Source organism: Erinaceus europaeus, chromosome 18 (assembly GCF_950295315.1).
Source record: "Erinaceus europaeus chromosome 18, mEriEur2.1, whole genome shotgun sequence".
Classification (NCBI taxonomy): domain Eukaryota; kingdom Metazoa; phylum Chordata; class Mammalia; order Eulipotyphla; family Erinaceidae; genus Erinaceus; species Erinaceus europaeus.
In genome coordinates, this window is record NC_080179.1 from 71,534,971 (window position 1) to 71,553,267 (window position 18,297).

At 43.5% G+C, this 18,297-nt stretch overlaps 1 protein-coding gene across 1 annotated transcript in view; it reads left to right on the plus strand.

Annotated features, from left to right (window-relative positions):
- Positions 1-18,297, plus strand: part of FMNL2 (formin like 2) — a 296,607-nt gene that overhangs the window by 188,847 nt on the left and 89,463 nt on the right. Inside the window, 3 exon segments of the mRNA XM_060178135.1 lie at positions 150-203; positions 205-227; positions 12,894-12,977. Coding sequence (XP_060034118.1) covers positions 150-203; positions 205-227; positions 12,894-12,977 — 161 coding nt within the window.

The following is an 18,297-nucleotide window of genomic DNA, read 5'->3' on the forward strand; positions in this document are numbered from 1 at the left end:
GAGCCTGAGGCTCTTCCCTTGCTAATGAGGTTGGCCTGTGGCTGGCTCCCAGGAGCCTGGCTTTCTAGACCATCCCCAGCATTCCCTGATGAGAATGCGTCGCTCTCCTAGACAGTCCATGCCAACCCTCTGTGTTTCTCACATTACAGAAATTCAGAAGGCGCGTTCAAGAGTCCACACAAGTGCTAAGAGAACTGGAAATTTTCTTTACGAACCAACCATATTGGGTAAGTGCGTCCGTCTCACCTTGTAGCTTTATGGGGTTTGGACACTTTACAAAGTGACTAAATCATGTGCAGGCCACTGAGGGTCTTGACTGTCCACGAAGGGTTGAGAGACTGAGCTGTAGAGGGGTGGGGTTTTTTCTTTTTGCCTCCAGGTTGATTGCGGGGGCTCGGTGCCTGCACTACGAATCCACTGCTCCTGGAGGCCATCTTTTCCTTTTTTTTTTGCCCTTGTTGTTGTCATTATTATTGTTGTCAATGCTGTTGTTGTTATTGCATAGGACAGAGAGAAATGGAGAGAAGGAGGGAAGACAGAGAGGGGGAGAGAAAGACAGACACCTGCAGACCTGCTTCACCGCCTGTGAAGCGACCACCCTGCAGGTGGGGAGCCGGGGGCTCGAACTGGGATCCTTCCTCCGGTCCTTGCATTTTGCACTATGTGCGCTTAACCCGCTGCGCTACTGCCCAACCCCCAGGTGGAATGTTTTCTTATCTCTCAAGTTGCCTACTGTTGCAAAGGAGGAAAGAGCTGGACACATGGCCTTTGCTTTGAGATATTGGTAACCTACTATAATGTGTTATATTCACACTGTGATCAGTGATTGGTCTCTTTTGTGTGACAATCTCCTGGGAAGTCAGGACCCCCCCCACACACACAAACACACTCGAACACACATATACCCCCCAGCAGGTCAGTGTAGCCATGTTCTAGAAAACCTCAAAGCCCCCAGTGAAGTTGCTTTGTCGACTCCTCTGACTCAACAATTTCGTGCCATAAAGGACCAAAACTGTCATCTCCTCCACTTCACTGCACTTAGTTTTTTTTTTTTTTTCCTGACTCTTCTCTTTCCACATCTCGAAATTTCAGGATCATGAAGTTTCAATCAATTCTCTGGGGGATCAGATATGGGGAATGATCACATTAAACACTGTAAAACCATGATTTCAGAATAAACTTCATTCATTGCAGAAATGTAGCTTTGATCTGTAGGTGATGGAGCATGTGGAAATGGCTGTGAGGTTGTGAAGGCCCATTTCCTATAAAACAGCCTGGCACACACGTTTCCCAGAGGATGAAGGATGTGAAAAATGAACTGTTCTAACCTACAGCTGGTGGTCACTGTTGTCCCAGAAAGTGGACTGTAAACAGTCGGTCATAGAACCTGACTTTAGAACAAGAAGAGACATCAATTCCTCCCTTCTTTTCACATGGATAGTGTGTTGCTTTGTCATGTGTGGGGCCCAGGTTCGAGTCCAGCCCCCAACTACATTGAAGGAAGCTTTGGTGTTATGGTCTCTCTCTCTCTCTTTCTTTCTCCCCCCTCCCTTCCTCCCTCCCTCTCTCCCTCTCCCTCTCCTTTCTCTCTCTCTCTCTATGTCTTGGTCTTTCTCTCTTTCTGTCCCTCTTATTATAATTAAAGTGAAGGAAAAAAAAAAGAAAGTAGAGGTCCGGGAGGTGGCGTAGTGGATAAAGCACTGGACTCTCAAGAGTGAGACCCTGAGTTCAATCCCCGGCAGCACATGTACCAGAGTGATCTCTGGTGTGTGTTCTCTCTCTCTCTCTCTCTCTCTCTCTCTCTCCTACCTTTCTCATGAATAAATAAATAAATAATTCAAAAAAATTAAGTAATAGAAGGGACCGAGAGATGGGACATGTGATAGAGCAGACTCTGTCATGAGTGGTGACCCAGCTTAACCCCTGGCCACCACACGGGAGTCCTTGCACAGAGGAAGCTGCAGGGCTGCTGGTGTCTATCTTCTCAGTGTCTCTTTCCCTCTATCTAAGAAAACAAAAATGGGCAGTTGGGTGGTAGCGCAGCGGGTTAAGTGCAAGGACCGGAGTAAGGACCCCGGTTCGAGCCCCCCGGTTCCCCACCTGCAGGGGAGTCGCTTCATAAACAGTGAAGCAGGTCTACAGGTGTCTATCTTTCTCTCCCCCTCCTCTCTCCATTTCTCTTTGTCCTATCCAACAACAATAACATCAATAACAACAACAACAATGATTATAACAATAAAAAACAAGGGGAACAAAAGGGAATTTTTTTTTTTTTTTAATTTTTTTTTTTTAATTTCTTTATTCATTTTTTGTTGCCCTTGTCATTATTATTGTTGTAGTTATTATTGTTGTTATTGATGTTGTTGTTGTTGGATAGGACAGAGAGCAATGGAGAGAGGAGGGGAAGAGAAAGACAGACACCTGCAGACCTGCTTCACCGCTTGTGAAATGACTCCCCTGCAGATGGGGAGCCGGGGGCTCGAACCAGGATCCTTAAGCTGGTCCTTGTGCTTTGCGCCATGTGCACTTAACCCGCTGTGCTACCGCCCGACTCCCAAGGGAATATTTTTAAAATCTTTAAAAAGACAAAAAAAAAAAATAATAAAATGAGTCAACTGGGACCACTGGAGGCACAGAGCTCCCTAGTGGCAACAGAAAAGAAAACAAAAATAAATGAATATATATATATATATATATATATATATATATATATATATAATTGAGTATGGGCTGGAGGTAGCTCACTTGGTAGAGCACACACAGTGTCATATGACAGGTTCTGCATCTGTCACCATATAAGAGCACTGTGTAGGGCAGAGGACACAATGTAATGGTGTGCAAAAGACTTTCATGCCAGAGGTTCTGAGATCCTAGGTTTAATCCCTGGCACTACCATAAGCCAGAGCAGAGAAGTACTCTAGTCTTAGTCTCTCTCTCTTCTCTCATTAAAATAAATAAAAATACATTTTAAAAAAATCATTATGTACAGCACCAGCAGAACTCCATGGATGTAGAATAGTACTGTGATATCTTTCTACTGTCTCTTTTTTTTTTTTTTTTTGCCTCCAGGGTTATAGCTGGGGCTCAGTGCCTGCACCATGAATCCACGGCTCCTGGAGGCCATTCCCCGCCCCCTTTTGTTACCCTTGTTACTGTAGCCTTGTTGTAGTTATTATTGTTGTTGATGATGTCATTTATTGTTGGATAGGACAGAGAGAAATGGAGAGAGGAGGGGAAGACAGAGAGGGGGAGAGAAAGACAGACACCTGCAGACCTGCTTCACTGCTTGTGAAATGTCTTCCCTGCGTGTGGGGAGCCGGGGGCTCGAACTGGGATCACTGCGAGTGGCTACTTGCGCTTTGTGCCACGTGCTCTTAACCCGCTGTGCTACCGCCCAACCCTGTCTCTGTCTTTCTTTCCCTCCCTCTCAGTAAATCGATAAATAAATAAATGCTAGCAAGTTGGACTGGGCAGGACTGTCATCATGCATGTGTGATTCCCTGAATTCGTTTTCTGTTATTGTGTTAAAGAAAAGGGGGAGGAGCCAGGCGGTGGCGCTCCTGGTTAAGCGCACGCATTACAGTGCCCAAGATTCCTGGTTCAAGCCCCTGGTCCCCACTTGCAGGGGGAAAGTTTCACGAGTGGTGAAGCAGGGCTGAAGGTGTCTCTCTGTCTCTCTTCTGCACTATTTCCCTTCCCCTCACAGTTTCTGTCTCTATTCAAAATAAATAAATAAAGATTAAAAAGTAATTTATTTAAAAAGTGGGGGGGGGAGAAAAGAAAAAGAATGAAGAACTGGGGAGGTGAGTGACTCCCACAAAGTCTAATAAAGTTGTGGTTCACAGTGCTGTGTTTTGCTCAGATATGACTTAGCTGGCCAGTCTGTCTCTGAAAAGAAATCAGATAACTAGAGCTCTGGGGTCAAAGCAGTGAGGCTTATCTGCTGGGGTTGAAAGTGGTGGTGATTAACTATGCTCAGGCAGCCAAATACAGCAAATGCAAATGCTTCCCAATATCTGTGAATCAGCAGTGAGGTTCCCGCTGGCCAGATCCATGTCTGTGCTGTTGGCGTCTCTTCCTGACCAAGGTGGTGGGATGAATTGCCATTAGGCGTTCTACAAATCGCTGAGAAGCATTTTCTTCAAGCACTGCTGAAGCGACGTGAAATTGACCATCAAATACCAAGTGCAATAATCATTTCCAATAGGGACTCGGCTGAATACAAGGGCAGAGCCTGGATTGGATAGAAGCCAGCGCAAATCTGCAAGCAATTGGGGGTGGAGGTGGTAGTGGTTTAAGATGGACGAAGAATGTTTCAAAGTCTTATATTTTCTGGGTTTTTTTTTTTTTAGATTAAAAAATTATGATAGAGGAGAGACTTGGTGGGGGAGAGCAAAGCAGAAGATTCCTCTGGCACATAAAATGCCAAGAATTGAACTTGGGACCTTATTCTTGTAAACACAGTGCTCTAACCACTGTGCCTACTCCCGGGCTGCAGCTTTTTCTCCTTGTCCGTCACCTGTGTGATAAACTCTGAAAGATTTGCTGCCATTGACTGCAGCAGAACTCATGGACTTTTATTGTTTGGTATAATCTTACATGGAATGAAACCCCAGATCAGGAATTTGCCTATCTTGCTTGCCCTGATAACCTCAAACTGAACTAACTGGGCTCTTCACTGTGGAAACCAACTGCTGACTTTATTTGCTTGGGAAATTGGTTGAAGAACTCAATAGTGTGACAAAAATCAGTTCACCTCCAGGAGGAATTCTTGGAGTGCAATCACAAAGAAGACTCATAGATTGTATTGAAAGAGAGATCTTGGGGGTCTTGATGTTGGATGAAGCTAGGAAGTCTATTTTAGGTATATTCTTTGTTTTTTTAATTTTTATTTATAAAAAGGAAACAATGACAAAACCATAGGATAAGAGGCGTACAACTCCACAATTGTCAGAGTTGGGAATGGGACTAGAAAGCTGGATCAGGGCAGAGAGTGGCTCCCAAATATGGGAAAAGCATATAAATACCATTAACTATAGACCCCATCGATCTGACCTAGTGTCCATGTCTATTCATAGTTAGCACAAGACCCTGTGTAACCTCTGTATCCCTGTAGGTCAGAGCTCGCATTCCATGGTCCTAGCTAGGGATATTCTAGGCTGCACTCATCTCAGGACCTGTCTTCCATGAGTGTTAGAGTGTATTGACCCAGCCTCTCTTCGCAGTGTGGGGCAGTCCTTACCATTGTTGTTCTTCATTGAGGGCAAGGTCCTGGAGAGGCCCACAAGAGGGCTTATGATGTTGTTCCTGATGGAGATGACCAGTGATGGTGGAGAGAGGGATCTGTTAGAGGTCTAGGCCCATCAAATCTATGTGGGAATCCTAGGATTCCCTGACAAGGGTCCCAGATGATGAGGTGGCCTGGTAGTGACCAAAAGGGTCATCATTAAAGTGTGCCGGTCTCTTTCCCTAATCCATCTTTTGTAGTTATTACTTTAAGCGGCAGGGTTAGAGTTACAGTGATTGAGGGAAGTGAAATAGGAAGTAAGTGCGGAGGGTATCTTAAGTAGAAAATATTTTATTAAGTACTTTAAAGGGCTTGTTCGGAGCTGTGATTTGAGCAAACGAGTCTACAAATGGGACAGTCTCCTGAGAAAGAAAATTAATATTCTCTGAGCCAAACTGAAATAAGACTTGGACTGTAGATATCTCACACACTCTTTGGAACTATCATGTTAGAGAGGAACTGGATTATGACTTGTTCAAGTCCTTGAAATGAATTGAGTTAATTTTGGGGAAGAATTCAAGCACTGTTAGCACACATCAGCTATGCAGTGTGAGAAGACAGATCCTGTCAGGACGTTGAGGTATCAGGGTGAGATTCACATAGCCACAGTGGTGGTGAGCTGGGTAGATTTTATTTTACGAAGCCAAGATGTCCGCCATCTATTTCACAGCTAACTTATTTTACTCAAACTGCCCGTTAGAATAAGAAAATTACTTGTCCTCCTGAGCTTAAGGCTTTAGGCTTTCTGAACGATGCTCATTTTACACTCTGAAGTGGAGGGGGCCGAGATGGAGAAACTGAGCATAAGGATGCAGTAGGGATGTACAGATTGGCCAGGACGGGAAGATTCTGGAAAGAGAAGGAGGTGAGGACCGCTCAGTGAACATACTCCCTCCTGGATTTTGAAGTCCCGACTTCTCTGTGAAAGAGTGTTGGGTGGGCCAGCTGAAAGAGGAGGGAGAAGAGCAGAGGCTGGGTTTAAGAAGTCCACAAAGTGGGTGGTGTGTCAAGCAGTCCTGTCATGAATCATACTCAGATGAGGGGCCAGATGGTGGCACGTCTGCTTAAGTGCAGTTAGCATGCGCAAGGACCTGGTCCCCGCCTGGTTGCGGAAGCTTCATGAGCGGTGGAGCGGTGCTTCAGGCAGGTGCCTCTCTCTTGCTCTGTCCCCTTTCTCTCTATTTGTCCCCTTTCTCTCTATTTCTCTCTGTATCTATGAAAAGGGGGGAAGGGGAGGGGGAAAGCTGGCAAGAGCAGTGAATTTGTTATGCAGGCACTGAGCCCCAGTGATAACTGGGGTGCGATCCAGAAATTCTCAAGGGCACAGTCATTTTGTCGTCTGTCGTTATTGTTTTTTTTTTTTTTTTAAAGAATTTCTTTATTCATGAGAAAGATAGGAGGAGAGAGAAAGAACCAGCCATCACTGGTACATGTTCTGCCAGGATTGAACTCGAGACCTCATGGTTGAGAATCCAGTGCAGTATCCACTGCGCAACCCTCCTGGACCACAGTCACAATTGTTATTGCTACAGTGGCGGTTGTGCTTGCTGGGACTTTACTGTTTTGAGCTGACTTTTCGAGAGAGAGAGAGAGAGAGAGAGAGAGAGAGAGAAAGAAATTAAGCAGCACTGTGACTTCTTCCAATGTCATAGACATACTAGGGGCTCAAATCTGAGTCATCTACATGGTATAGGTGAGCTGTCTGACTGACCCCAAGAAGTAGTAATTTCTTAAATTTAGTCCCATTGTGAAGTCATTTTGATGAGTTTTTGTCCTTGACTAGACTAAAATCCTTTGTGTTCTTGTATATTTTTCATGGGGTCTTTTAACCCACTTGTGACTTGGTAACATCTTGAATTAGCCAGTTAGAAATACTGTCTTCCTGAGCCTTCCTGATCTTTCAGGCATTATCTCAATTTTTTATTACGTGTTCTAAGAACAGTCATAGTTTTCAATATATTAAAGTATTGGGAAGCTGTTATGTTCATGGTAATAATTATAGTGGTTGAAATATTGTTTTTTTCCCCCTTAAAGGTTTATTTATTTATTTATTTTTGCCTTTTCTAACAGCTAGTGTCAGTTTTCCTCAAAGTGGCACTCAACTTTGTTCACTTTTGACTAATTATCTACCATCTGCCCAAGACAGAGCAGCCATAGCTGGTCAGGTCACTTTATAGCCTCATTGAAAGGTGACTGTTGTGGAATGGCTATGGTAGTTGGGCAGCAGATGTGCTCTGGGTGGACTCCCCTTTTTGCCTTTAAGGAAAGAAGAGCTCGATAAACCACTCCTAACAAAACTCCTGTGAGTTTTGTTCCAGACCAGGGGACCAAAGTGAGTCAGTCACCCAGCAGCATTGTTGGTTCCCCAGGGTTGATAAAAAGTCCCGTCTACACTGTACAGCTTTGAGTTAAATTTAACACACACTGTGTTTAAGTAGCAGTGAGCCTGAATGTAGTGTGACACAGATGCACAAAGTGGGCTTCATAAAGAACGGGGAGGCTTCCTGCTGTCTTAGGGTTTAAGAAGGCAATAGGCGGGAGTCGGCGGCGCAGTGGGTTAAGCACATGGCACTAAGCACAGGGACCGGCATAAGGATCCCGGTTTGAGGCTCCAGCTCCCCACCTGCAGGGGAGTCGCTTCACAGGCGGTGAAGCAGGTCTGCAGGTATCTATCTTTCTCTCCCCCTCTCTGTCTTCCCCTCCTCTCTCCATTTCTCTCTGTCCTATCCAACAAGGATGACATCAATAACAACAACAATAATAACTACAACAACAATGAAAAACAACAAGGGTAACAAAAGGGAAAATAAATAAATATAAAAAAAATTTTTTAAAAGAAGGCAATAGGTCATTATTATTATAACCAAGTTATTCAGAAATTGGCTTTGAAAATCCCATTACTAGGGTGCGGGGGTAGATAGCATAATGGTTCTACAAAGAGACTCTCATGCCTGAGGCTCCAAAGTCCCAGGTTCAGTTTCCCCCCACCACCAAAAGCCAGAGCTGATCAGTGCTCTGGTTAAAAATAATAATAGTAATAATCCCATTATTAGGATTTTCTGTATCATACAAGACCTCACCATGATTTATTTGGTTTAGTGCTATTTACAGATAGCTTTACCTAATATAGTGACTCAGCTAGTTGCTTTTGGTGTCTGGTCTAAGATTATAGTTGATTTATTTTTTCGGGGGGGGTCATTATTGGAAATATATTAACAGTTTAAGCCCACAATTGAAATTCAGTCAGGTTACCAATAATAACTACAACAATAAAACAACAAGGGCAACAAAAGGATTTTAAACAACAAAAGTATTTTTAAAAATTAAAAAAAAAAAACTTGTAAAAATGTAATTTATTTACCTATTTATTTATTTTGGACAGAGACAAAAGGGGAAAACAGAAAGAGAGAGAGCACTTGTAGCCCTACTTCACCATTTGTAAAAGTCTGTAGTACTTCTGTGAAGGAGACTGACTCACTGTTAGTCCCGTCATCCTTGTGTCTCTTGGCCTTGCCTTGCTTTGCTTGTCTTAGAAATGGAAATCCAGTGGTCCGGGAGGTGGCGCAGTGATAAAGCTTTGGACTCTCAAGCATGAGGTCCCGAGTTGGATCCCCGGCAGCACTTTCTCTCTCCTGTCTTTCTCATAAATAAATGAAATGTAAAAAAAAAAAAAAAAAAAGGAATAGAAATCCAGTGTTGGGACATGGCAGACCCAGTTGCGCATACACATTACTATATACAAGGACCCAAGTTCAAGTCCTAGTTAGTCCTCACCTAGAGGCGGATAGTTAATGAGTGGTGAAGCAGTTCTGCAGGTGTCTCTTTTATTTTAAAATTATCTTTATTTATTATTGAATAGAAACATCCAAAAATTGAGAGGGAAAGGGGTGATAGGGAGGGAGAGAGAGGGGTGGGCAGTGGCACACCTGGTTGAGCACACGTTACAATGCTCAAGGACCGACCCGGGTGCCTCTGCGCACCTCTCATTCTCTGCCTCCTCCTTCCCTCTCAATTTCTCTGTCCTATCAAATAAAGTGAAGGGTTATGCAAAGAGACTCTCATGCCTGAGGCTCCAAAGTCCCAGGTTCAGTCCCCTGCACTGCCATAAACCAGAGCTGATCTGGTAAAAACAAAACAGACAAACAAAAAGTTGTGAGATATATGCACAGTGGAACATTACTATGCAATCAAAAAATAAAATGAGATTGAGAAAAAAAAAAGTGATGGAGATCTAGCAGCTTTATTGTCTAAATAGAAACGGTGAGGTTCAAGTTTTTTTTTTTTTTTTGCCTCCAGGGTTATTGCTCCCATAAATTACATTTTATTTTTTTTAATTTTTTTTTTTTGCTTTTTTCTTTCATAAATTACATTTTAAAAGCTTTAGGGAAAAAAAAAGTTTTAGGGAGTCGGGCGGTAGCAGTGGGTTAAGCGCACGTGGCACGAAGTGCAAGGACCGGCGTAAAGATCCCGGTTCGAGCCCCCGGCTCCCCACCTGCAGGGGAGTCGCTTCACAGGCGGTGAACTAGGTCTGCAGGTGTCTCTGTCTTTCTCTCCCCCTCTGTCTCCTCCTCTTTCCATTTCTCTCTGTCCTATCCAACAACGACAACATTAATAACAACAACAATAAAACAACAGGGCAACAAAAGGGAATAAGTAAATATTTTTTAAAAAGCTTTAAAGGTCAGGGAGGAAGAAAAAATAACAATAACTCTGAAACAAAGATTCGACTTGTCTGCAACATAGCAGTATTAGTATCTGCACTTAGATCCCTTTATCAGACGCCTTCATTTTCCAGAACTTTTTTTCTTTTGCCAGTAATGTTTTCATTATCACCAGCTCTTCTGGCTCTTAAGCAGCTAATTTGGAATTTGCCTACATTTGTATTTCCAGCATGTGGTGATACATCGAATCTGGGAGGGTTTCAGTAAATGATGCATGCTGTCAGATCAAAAATTGTTTCCAAAACCTATAATCACCCAATTTGAAATCATTTGCATTTTTGGCAACATGTGGAAAACTGTGGGGCATGCACAGAGGAGAGCAAATGGAAATAATTGGCTTCGGGAGTTGTAATACGTAATGCATAATGCGTACCATGTCATCGCGTACTCATGGGTGTGCATTTGTGAAACAGCACAGCTGTATTTTTTGTGCCTTTTCGATTCAAGACACTGGTTTGAAAGGTGTCCCTTTTCACTTTTCCTGTTTGGTTTCCCTGAAGATTTACACTCTCCTCTGCTTTTTTCCCTGTACCGAGTATCCCAACTGGACTGTGAACTTAGAAGCATTATTCTTTTTTTTAAAGAATATTTATTTTATTTATTGATTCCCTTTTGTTGCCCTTGTTGTTTTATTGTTGTAGCGATTATTGTTGTTGCCGTCGTTGTAGGATAGGACAGAGAGAAATGGAGAGAGGAGGGGAAGACAGAGAGGGGGAGAGAAAGACAGACACCTGCAGACCTGCTTCACCGCCTGTGAAGCGACTCCCCTGCAGGTGGGGAGCCCGGGGTTCGAACCGGGATCCTTATGCCGGTCCTTGTGCAGAAGCATTATTCTTAATATCCAGTCTTTTTGCTGAAATAACTTTGCTGCCCTTAAGTTACTTGACAGGGGGGTTGGGGAATCAAATGTGGTGTGTTTGTTTGTTTTGTTATTTGAGTGATTCATTTGTTGGATAGAAACTAAGAGAGAAGAGAGAGGTGTACCTGCAACCTGGCTTCACCACTTGTGAAGCTCCCCAGCTCTCCTGCTGAAGGTTGAACCCTGGTCCTAGTACATTATAAAGTGTGTGACCACCCAGACAAACCCCCTTTTCTTCCCCCTACATAACCTAGGAGGCTCCTGTGTTAACTACCCAGGCAGGGTTTTATAGTTACGGAAATAGAGGAAGAATATGTTATAGTCTAGCCAACATCTTAGACACTGGGCAGTAGATTCCTTCCTCCCTTTCACTTTGAAGGTGATTTTGAAGACCCTTTCACTCAAAATCAGAAAGTGGAACAGGGCATCAGGTGGAATGTAGAGTGGGAGTAAGAGATGTCATTTAACAGTCTTTCGTCCTTTGCCAGACCATACACACTCTAGCAATTTGAGAATTATAGCTCTGACTGTATTTAGTCATTTCCTGTCATTCAGTTGTCATTGCTGTCTTCTTAGTTTTTTTCTTCCTCCTCCTCCTCCCCCCTCTCTCCCTCCTTCTACACCACCACCTCCTTCTCCTGTTCCTATTCCTCCTTTTCCTCCTCTTCTAGGTAGGTAGGTAGGTAGAGAGAGGTACTTTAGTATTGGAGGTATTATTTGATGACTCCATCTCTACAACTATTGTGAAAAGCAAATAAAACTTTGTATAACGTGCAGTTTATCATATTTCTTTAAAAAAATTTTTTTATTACCTTTATTTACAGATAATAGACAGATAGACACAGATAGAGACAGCCAGAAATCAAGAGGGAAGGGGGTGATAGAGAAGGAGAGAGACAGAGAGACACCTGTAGCCCTGCTTCACCACTCACGAAGCTTTCCCTCTGCAGGTGGGGACCGGGGACTTGAACCCGGGTCCTTGCACATTGTAATACATGCGCTCAACCAGGTGTGCCACCACCCGGCCCCAGTTTATCATATTTCAACCCCGCCATTCTAATGCAGAGTGGAGTATTTTAAAATTAAGGTTTTTTTCTTATCTACCACCAGGGTTATCTCTGGAGCTTGACGCCTACATAACTCCACTGCTTTCTGATGATTACTTTTTTTTGCCTCCAGGGTTATTGCTGGGGCTCGGTGCCAGCACTACGAATCCACTGCTCCTGAAGGCCATTTTTCCCATTTTGTTGCCCTTTATTGTTGTTGTTGCCAGATAGGACAGAGAGAAATGGAGAGAGGAGGGGAAGACAGGGGGAGAGAAAGTCCCCGTGAAGGGACTCCCCTGCAGGTGGGGAGCCGGGGGCTCGAACCAGGATCCTTATGCCGGTCCTTGCTCTTTGTGCCATGTGCGCTTAACCCACTGTGCTAACACCCAACCCCCCCCCCCCAATGACTTTTTAGAGAAAATCCTGTATGTCACATTCCCTCTCTGGTCTGTGGTACCTGCAGTTTTTAAAGAATGTCCACATTCAGCGATCTCTTGCTGTCTAGTTGTGTGTTTTCTGCAGCTTCGTGGGCCTAGAGGAGCTGAAGGTGGTGAAGATCTTGCCTGGGTGTTGGTGGCTGCTGTGTTGTGTCTCTGCTCTGGCCCAGGCCCTGTGTAGCCCAGGCTCTTCCCAGAGGTGCCTGTGGGTTAGTCGTGGTGGAAATGAGGGCGTTGAACAAGTCCCTGCTTTCATATCTCGCTTAAAGATTGTATAAATTCCAAGAGGGCCTCCCACCCCAGGAAGAAGCCAATGTCCCTTTTGCCTCTTATTTATGCACGTGGAACTGTGGTTTCTGGCTGCCATTTCTGAAAGTCCTTGCTTCATAATAGAGCCTGGACCTTGCTTTGTATTTCCCTTTATAAAGAGAATGTTTCTAGTGGAGATATACATTTGCCCTTATGTCCTCTGATTGCCAAGCACATGGTGAACTTCAGCAATGCATATTCTTTCCTTTTTTTTTTTTTTCTTTCCTTCAACAGATGGGTTAGAGAGTTTTTGAATGAAGAAAACAAAGGCCTGGACGTGCTGGTGGAATACCTCTCCTTTGCCCAGTACGCAGTAACGTAAGTAGAACTTGGCCTGTGTGCCTTTGAGTTTTATGTGGTTGCAGACTGTGCAGATCAGTGGTAAAATTAGACTCTCTACTGGGCTAGAGGGGATGTCTAGAAACAGATGTGGCAGGACTTGAGGAGGTCTGCTTCCACTGGAGGAATGCAAAGAAAATGATGTGACTGAAATGGAGATACTTTTAAGATGGAAATAAAGCATGTGAGTGAAAATTACCCTTAGGGGGGAATTCTTATTTTTAATAGAACCATTTTCAGGGCCAGCCAAAAAGCTAACATGGATAGTATGCTGCCTTGTCATGTGGATGGCCCAGGTTCAAGTTTGGTCTGTGCCACACTTGGGCAAGCTTTGGTGTTGTGAAGGCCCTGGTGTTGACCCTGCAGACAAACAAAAATCAACCACTGGCTGGAGAGACAGCATAATGGTTACACAGAAGACTTTTTGTGTCTGAAACCCCAAGGTCCCAGATTCAGTCCCCAACACTACCATAAACTGAGCAGAACTGAGCAGTGCAGTGGTCTTTCTTTCTCTTTTAACAAAGTAAAATTTTATGTATGTGTGTGTGTGTGTATCAACTACTTTCATTAGTGTTCATGTTACATATATACATATGGTGGAATTGAGTGATGATTGTAAGAGGTATATCACAAAGTAAGATAGAAAAGAGTGACTTCCTTTTAATTTTTTTAAATGATACATATATATATATATATATATACACATATATGCTGTTACATATATTTATTTGTATATCCTAGCAAATGTAGAGAAACAATTATTCAAATAAATAGAAAACACGGTAGGAGGGACTCAGGGAAAAAGTAAAATATGTTTTCCCACTTTATGTGTATTTATATATATTTTTTAATTTTCTGTTTGTAAAGTTTGTAAAGGAAAACCCTGGGGTAGAACAGGGGAAAAGAAAAACGATTTACCCATTCTTTATTTTTGCTAATTCGTGAGACTCTCCTGTTATTTATTTATTTATTTATTTGCCTCCAGGGTTATTGCTGGGGTTTGGTGCCTGCACTATAAATCCACTGCTCCTGGAGGCCATTTCCCCCTTTTTTTTTTTTTTTTTTTTTGCCCTTGTAGTTGTTATTGTTATAGCTGTTGTTGGATAAGACAGAGAGAATTGGAGAGAGGAGGGGAAGACAGAGAGGGGGAGAGAAAGACATCTACAATCTTGTTTCACTGCTTGTGAAGCGACTCCCCTGCAGGTGGGGAGCTGAGGATCGAACTGGGGTCCTTACACCGGCTGTTGTGCTTTGCGTCATGTGCACTTAACCTGTTGTGCTACTGCCCAGCCCCCGAGACTTTTCTATTTGCTAGTCTGCTGCAAAGGTTTGCAACCAGGATGAAACATTCTATCTCCACATTTCCCCCTGTAACAACATATTACAATATTCACACAACATTCTCTTATGCAGACTAGTGAAACAATAATGCATTTTTAGTTTAATGGAAGCAATTTTGGCCCAGGTAGTCTTTTTGTTTTTATTTTTTGTTCTGTCAACTTTTCTTCTGAAAGCAGGAACTTGTCTTTTATCTTGCTTTTCTCTATAAAAACAAGCCCTAGAAATCTAGCTAGATTAGCTGTATTTCTCATCACTGCCTGGAGAATTTGGGGAGAGAATTCCATGATTATTCCTACATCACGTTTGCGTTAGGTGAAATTGGCTTGATGAGTTTCACTTGGCTAACTCTTATAAAAAAGGAATCGAATAAGAAAAGTCATGCTTGAGATGTAATCCTACATATCGATTGATTTTCAACTTCAGAAGCAGGGAGGGGGAGAACCCGATGGAAAAGACCGTGCCACAGGCACTGCTCCACAGTTGTAGTAACTCCTCTGGAACAGTGATAGTAGCAGCTTGAATGCAGGTTGTCACTCATGGAAAAAATGTGCTCTCTGCTCCATGATCTTAATTTTCATGGCATAGCCTTTCACAGGCTGTCTCTTATCTATCCCTGTTATCTTTAAAATTGTTAATCTCCTTTATGCTTCACTAATATACAACAAAACAATTGTGGCATGATGTATATTTTGGAACCCCGAGGAGGAATAGCTATGGGGTTAGGGAATGGTTAAGAAAATTTCAAACTAATGCTAAAGAGACGACTTGTGAAATACTTCACACATGATCGGCAGAACATCTTCTTGCTGTAATTGACCCTTTTTCTTCACAACAAAACTGTGAACCACTTTCCCAAATAGACCCTCACAGAACACTGTTGAGGGAATTTTTAATATTTATTTACTGATTTATTGATTTTTTTACCAGAGCACTGCTCAGCTCTGCTTTATGGTAGTGCAGGGAACTGAATGAAGCGGGGATTTCAGTGCCTCAGAAAGGCAGAAAAGCCTTTTTGCATAACCGTCCTGCTGTCTCCCTAGCCCTTTGAGGGAATTCTTTAGGCAGGAGAATAAGGCCAAAACTAGCAGTAGCTCAGAATTGAGAGCTTCTTGTTTCCTAATCTTCTACCTTTGTTTTTATTGTGATGATGATTATAATTATTATTGTTTTGATATTAGCTTCCTGTTCTCTGCTTGTTCGTTTTAGTATTGTTTTAATTAGATGAGAAACAGCAGTGGAACTGAGTACACTTACTTCTACTGCTGCTGCTGCTTTTCTGCCTTCCCCCCACCCTCACCCACCACCATTTCTGCCTCCATTCAAGGGCATGACAGAATTGTCAGATAGTCATTGACTTTTTTTTTATATTATTATTTTATTATCTTTATTTTATTTGATAGGAACAGCCAGAAATCAAGAGGGAAGGGGGTGGTAAAGGGGTAGAGAGACAGAGAGATACCTGCAACACTACTTCACCACTTGCAAAGCTTCCCCCTGCAGTTGGGGACCAGGGACTTGACCCCGGATCCTTGTACACTGTAATGTGTGTGCTCAACCAAGTGCGCCACCACCTGGCCCCAGATAGTCATTGACTTTCAACCTCAGTGTCTTCTGGTTTAGTGTTTAAGAGGCAGAGAGTGTTGCTTAGTTTTCAAGGAAGTGGTTGATTCAAATGTTTTATTTTGACAGTCATCCATTAATAAGAAGTCATTCTTTCTATTTCAGTGTGTGTCGATGCTGTTTCTTCTGATAGTCTCTAAAGCTTTCCAGAGGACATCAGTCATAGCTGCCTTCTGTTTCTTTTCTATCCACCAGTCAGCTATAGCTTCCTGGACTCTTGAATGGAAGCCACAGACAGAATGTCTTTTTCAGGCAGCAGAGCTACTATTGACTTCAGGAGGGCGAAACAAAGGGCCTGCCTGTTTGAAAAATGTTGTTCTTCAAATTATATAAGAATGAGCAACTTAACTTGCCTTCTCTCCTAACATGGTTAACATGAGTAATAACCTCAAAAAATGTCAGAGAAACAGCAACCCGCCTTTCAAGAGCACCACACTGGGGAGAGACCCCCAAATCAAAGCGAATCCATAACGGGGTGGGTAATGCACCACAGATGGTTGGGAAAGCATTCTTGCCAACCCAGGCAGAGCAAAAGCTTAGCACAAATGGCTGGGGAGGAAGAAGGTAGTTTATGCCGAAAGTACTGACTTGTCACTGAAAATGCAGACAACTGCAAGGTCTCTGTTCCTCCCTTCCACCATCACAGCGTGCTCACCAGGCAGCTGAGTGAACCTTAGACTCAAATTCAGACAGTACGTGCCTATTGTCCGACTCTTGGTTTTGGCATTGCATGTTTTCAAAGTTAGCGCCGAGTTTAGTGTTTCGTTTCTTAAGTTTTCCTTTGACTGTGAAGACTACCCACGGCAAGGCACAGATGTATGACCGGAAGGAACAACCGTAGACACCCCATATGTTTGTGTGAATATGAGGTTTTTTCCATCTCTTCTTTCATCATCATCATCACTTTAATTTAATTTTTTTTTTAATTGCCACCGGGATTATCGCTGGGGCTTGGTACCTGCACTATAGGAATCCATCACCCTTGACAGCCAGTTTTCCTTTTTTCTTTTTCTTTCCTATTTTATGTGATAGGACAGAGATAAATGGAGAGGGGAGGGAGAGGGAAAGATAGACACCTGAAGAGCTGCTTCACTGCTCCTGAAGCTGCCTGCTCTACAGGTTGGGAGCAGAGGCTCAAACTCAGGTCCTTGTTCATGGCCATGTGTGTGCTCAGCTGCTAGGCTCTCTCACACCACTGCTAGGCTCTCTGTTATTATGAAAGCAAATAGTCTTTTAAAAAGCTTTATTCAGAGAGTCGGGCGGTTAAGCGCACATGGCACAAAGCGCAAGGATCCTTGTTCGAGCCCCCGGCTCCCCACTTGCAGGGGAGTCGCTTCCCAGGCGGTGAAGCAGATCTGCAGGTGTCTTATCTTTCTCTCCCCCTCTCTGTCTTCCCCTCCTCTCTCCATTTCTCTCTGTCCTAGCCAACAACGACGACATCAATAGCAATGATACAAACAACCACGGTAACAAAAGGGAAAAAATGGCCTCCAGGAGCAGTGGACTCATAGTGCAGGCACCGAGCCCCAGCAATAACCCTGGAGGCAAAGAAAAACCAAGGGCAACAAAAGGGAAAATAAATAAATAAATATTTGTTGAAAAAGCTTTATTCATTTATTAGTGGAGGGGTGGGGAGAAGAGAGAATTAGAGCATCAATCAGTCTGGCGCAGACAAGGCAAAGGTTTGCTCTCAGACCCTCACAGCTGTGAAGTGCAGACTTTACGCACTGTGCTCTCTCCTACCCTAGGCTGCTGTAATCATCATCAGCTCTGTTCCCGCCGGGTTTGTTTGTTTCACTTTTTTTTTTAAATATTTATTTTATGTACTGATTCCCTTTTGTTGCCCTTGTTGTTTTATTGTTGTAGTTATTATTGTTGTTGTCGTCGTTGTTGGATAGGACAGAGAGAAATGGAGAGAGGGAGGGGGAGACAGAGAGGAGGAGAGAAAGACAGACACCTGCAGACCTGCTTCACCGCCTGGGAAGTGACTCCCTTGCAGGTGGGGAGCCGGGGTTCGAACCAGGATCCTTACGCCAGTCCTTGTGCTTTGCACCACCTGCGCTTAGCCCGCTGCGCTACCTCCCGACTCCCTGTTTCGCTTTTTAATCACTGGGGCTCAGCCATTTTTTTTCTTTCCTTCCCCCACCCCTTTTTTATAAAGATAGAAAAGTTGAAAGAGAGGGAGGGAAAGACAGACAGAATGGAGAAGAGGCACCTGCAGCCCTGCTTCACTGCTTATAAAACCCCCTCCCCCCGCAGGTGGGGACTGCAGGCTTGAACCCAGGTCCTTGTGCATAACCACATGTGTGCTCTACAGGGAACACCTGCATGCTCACTT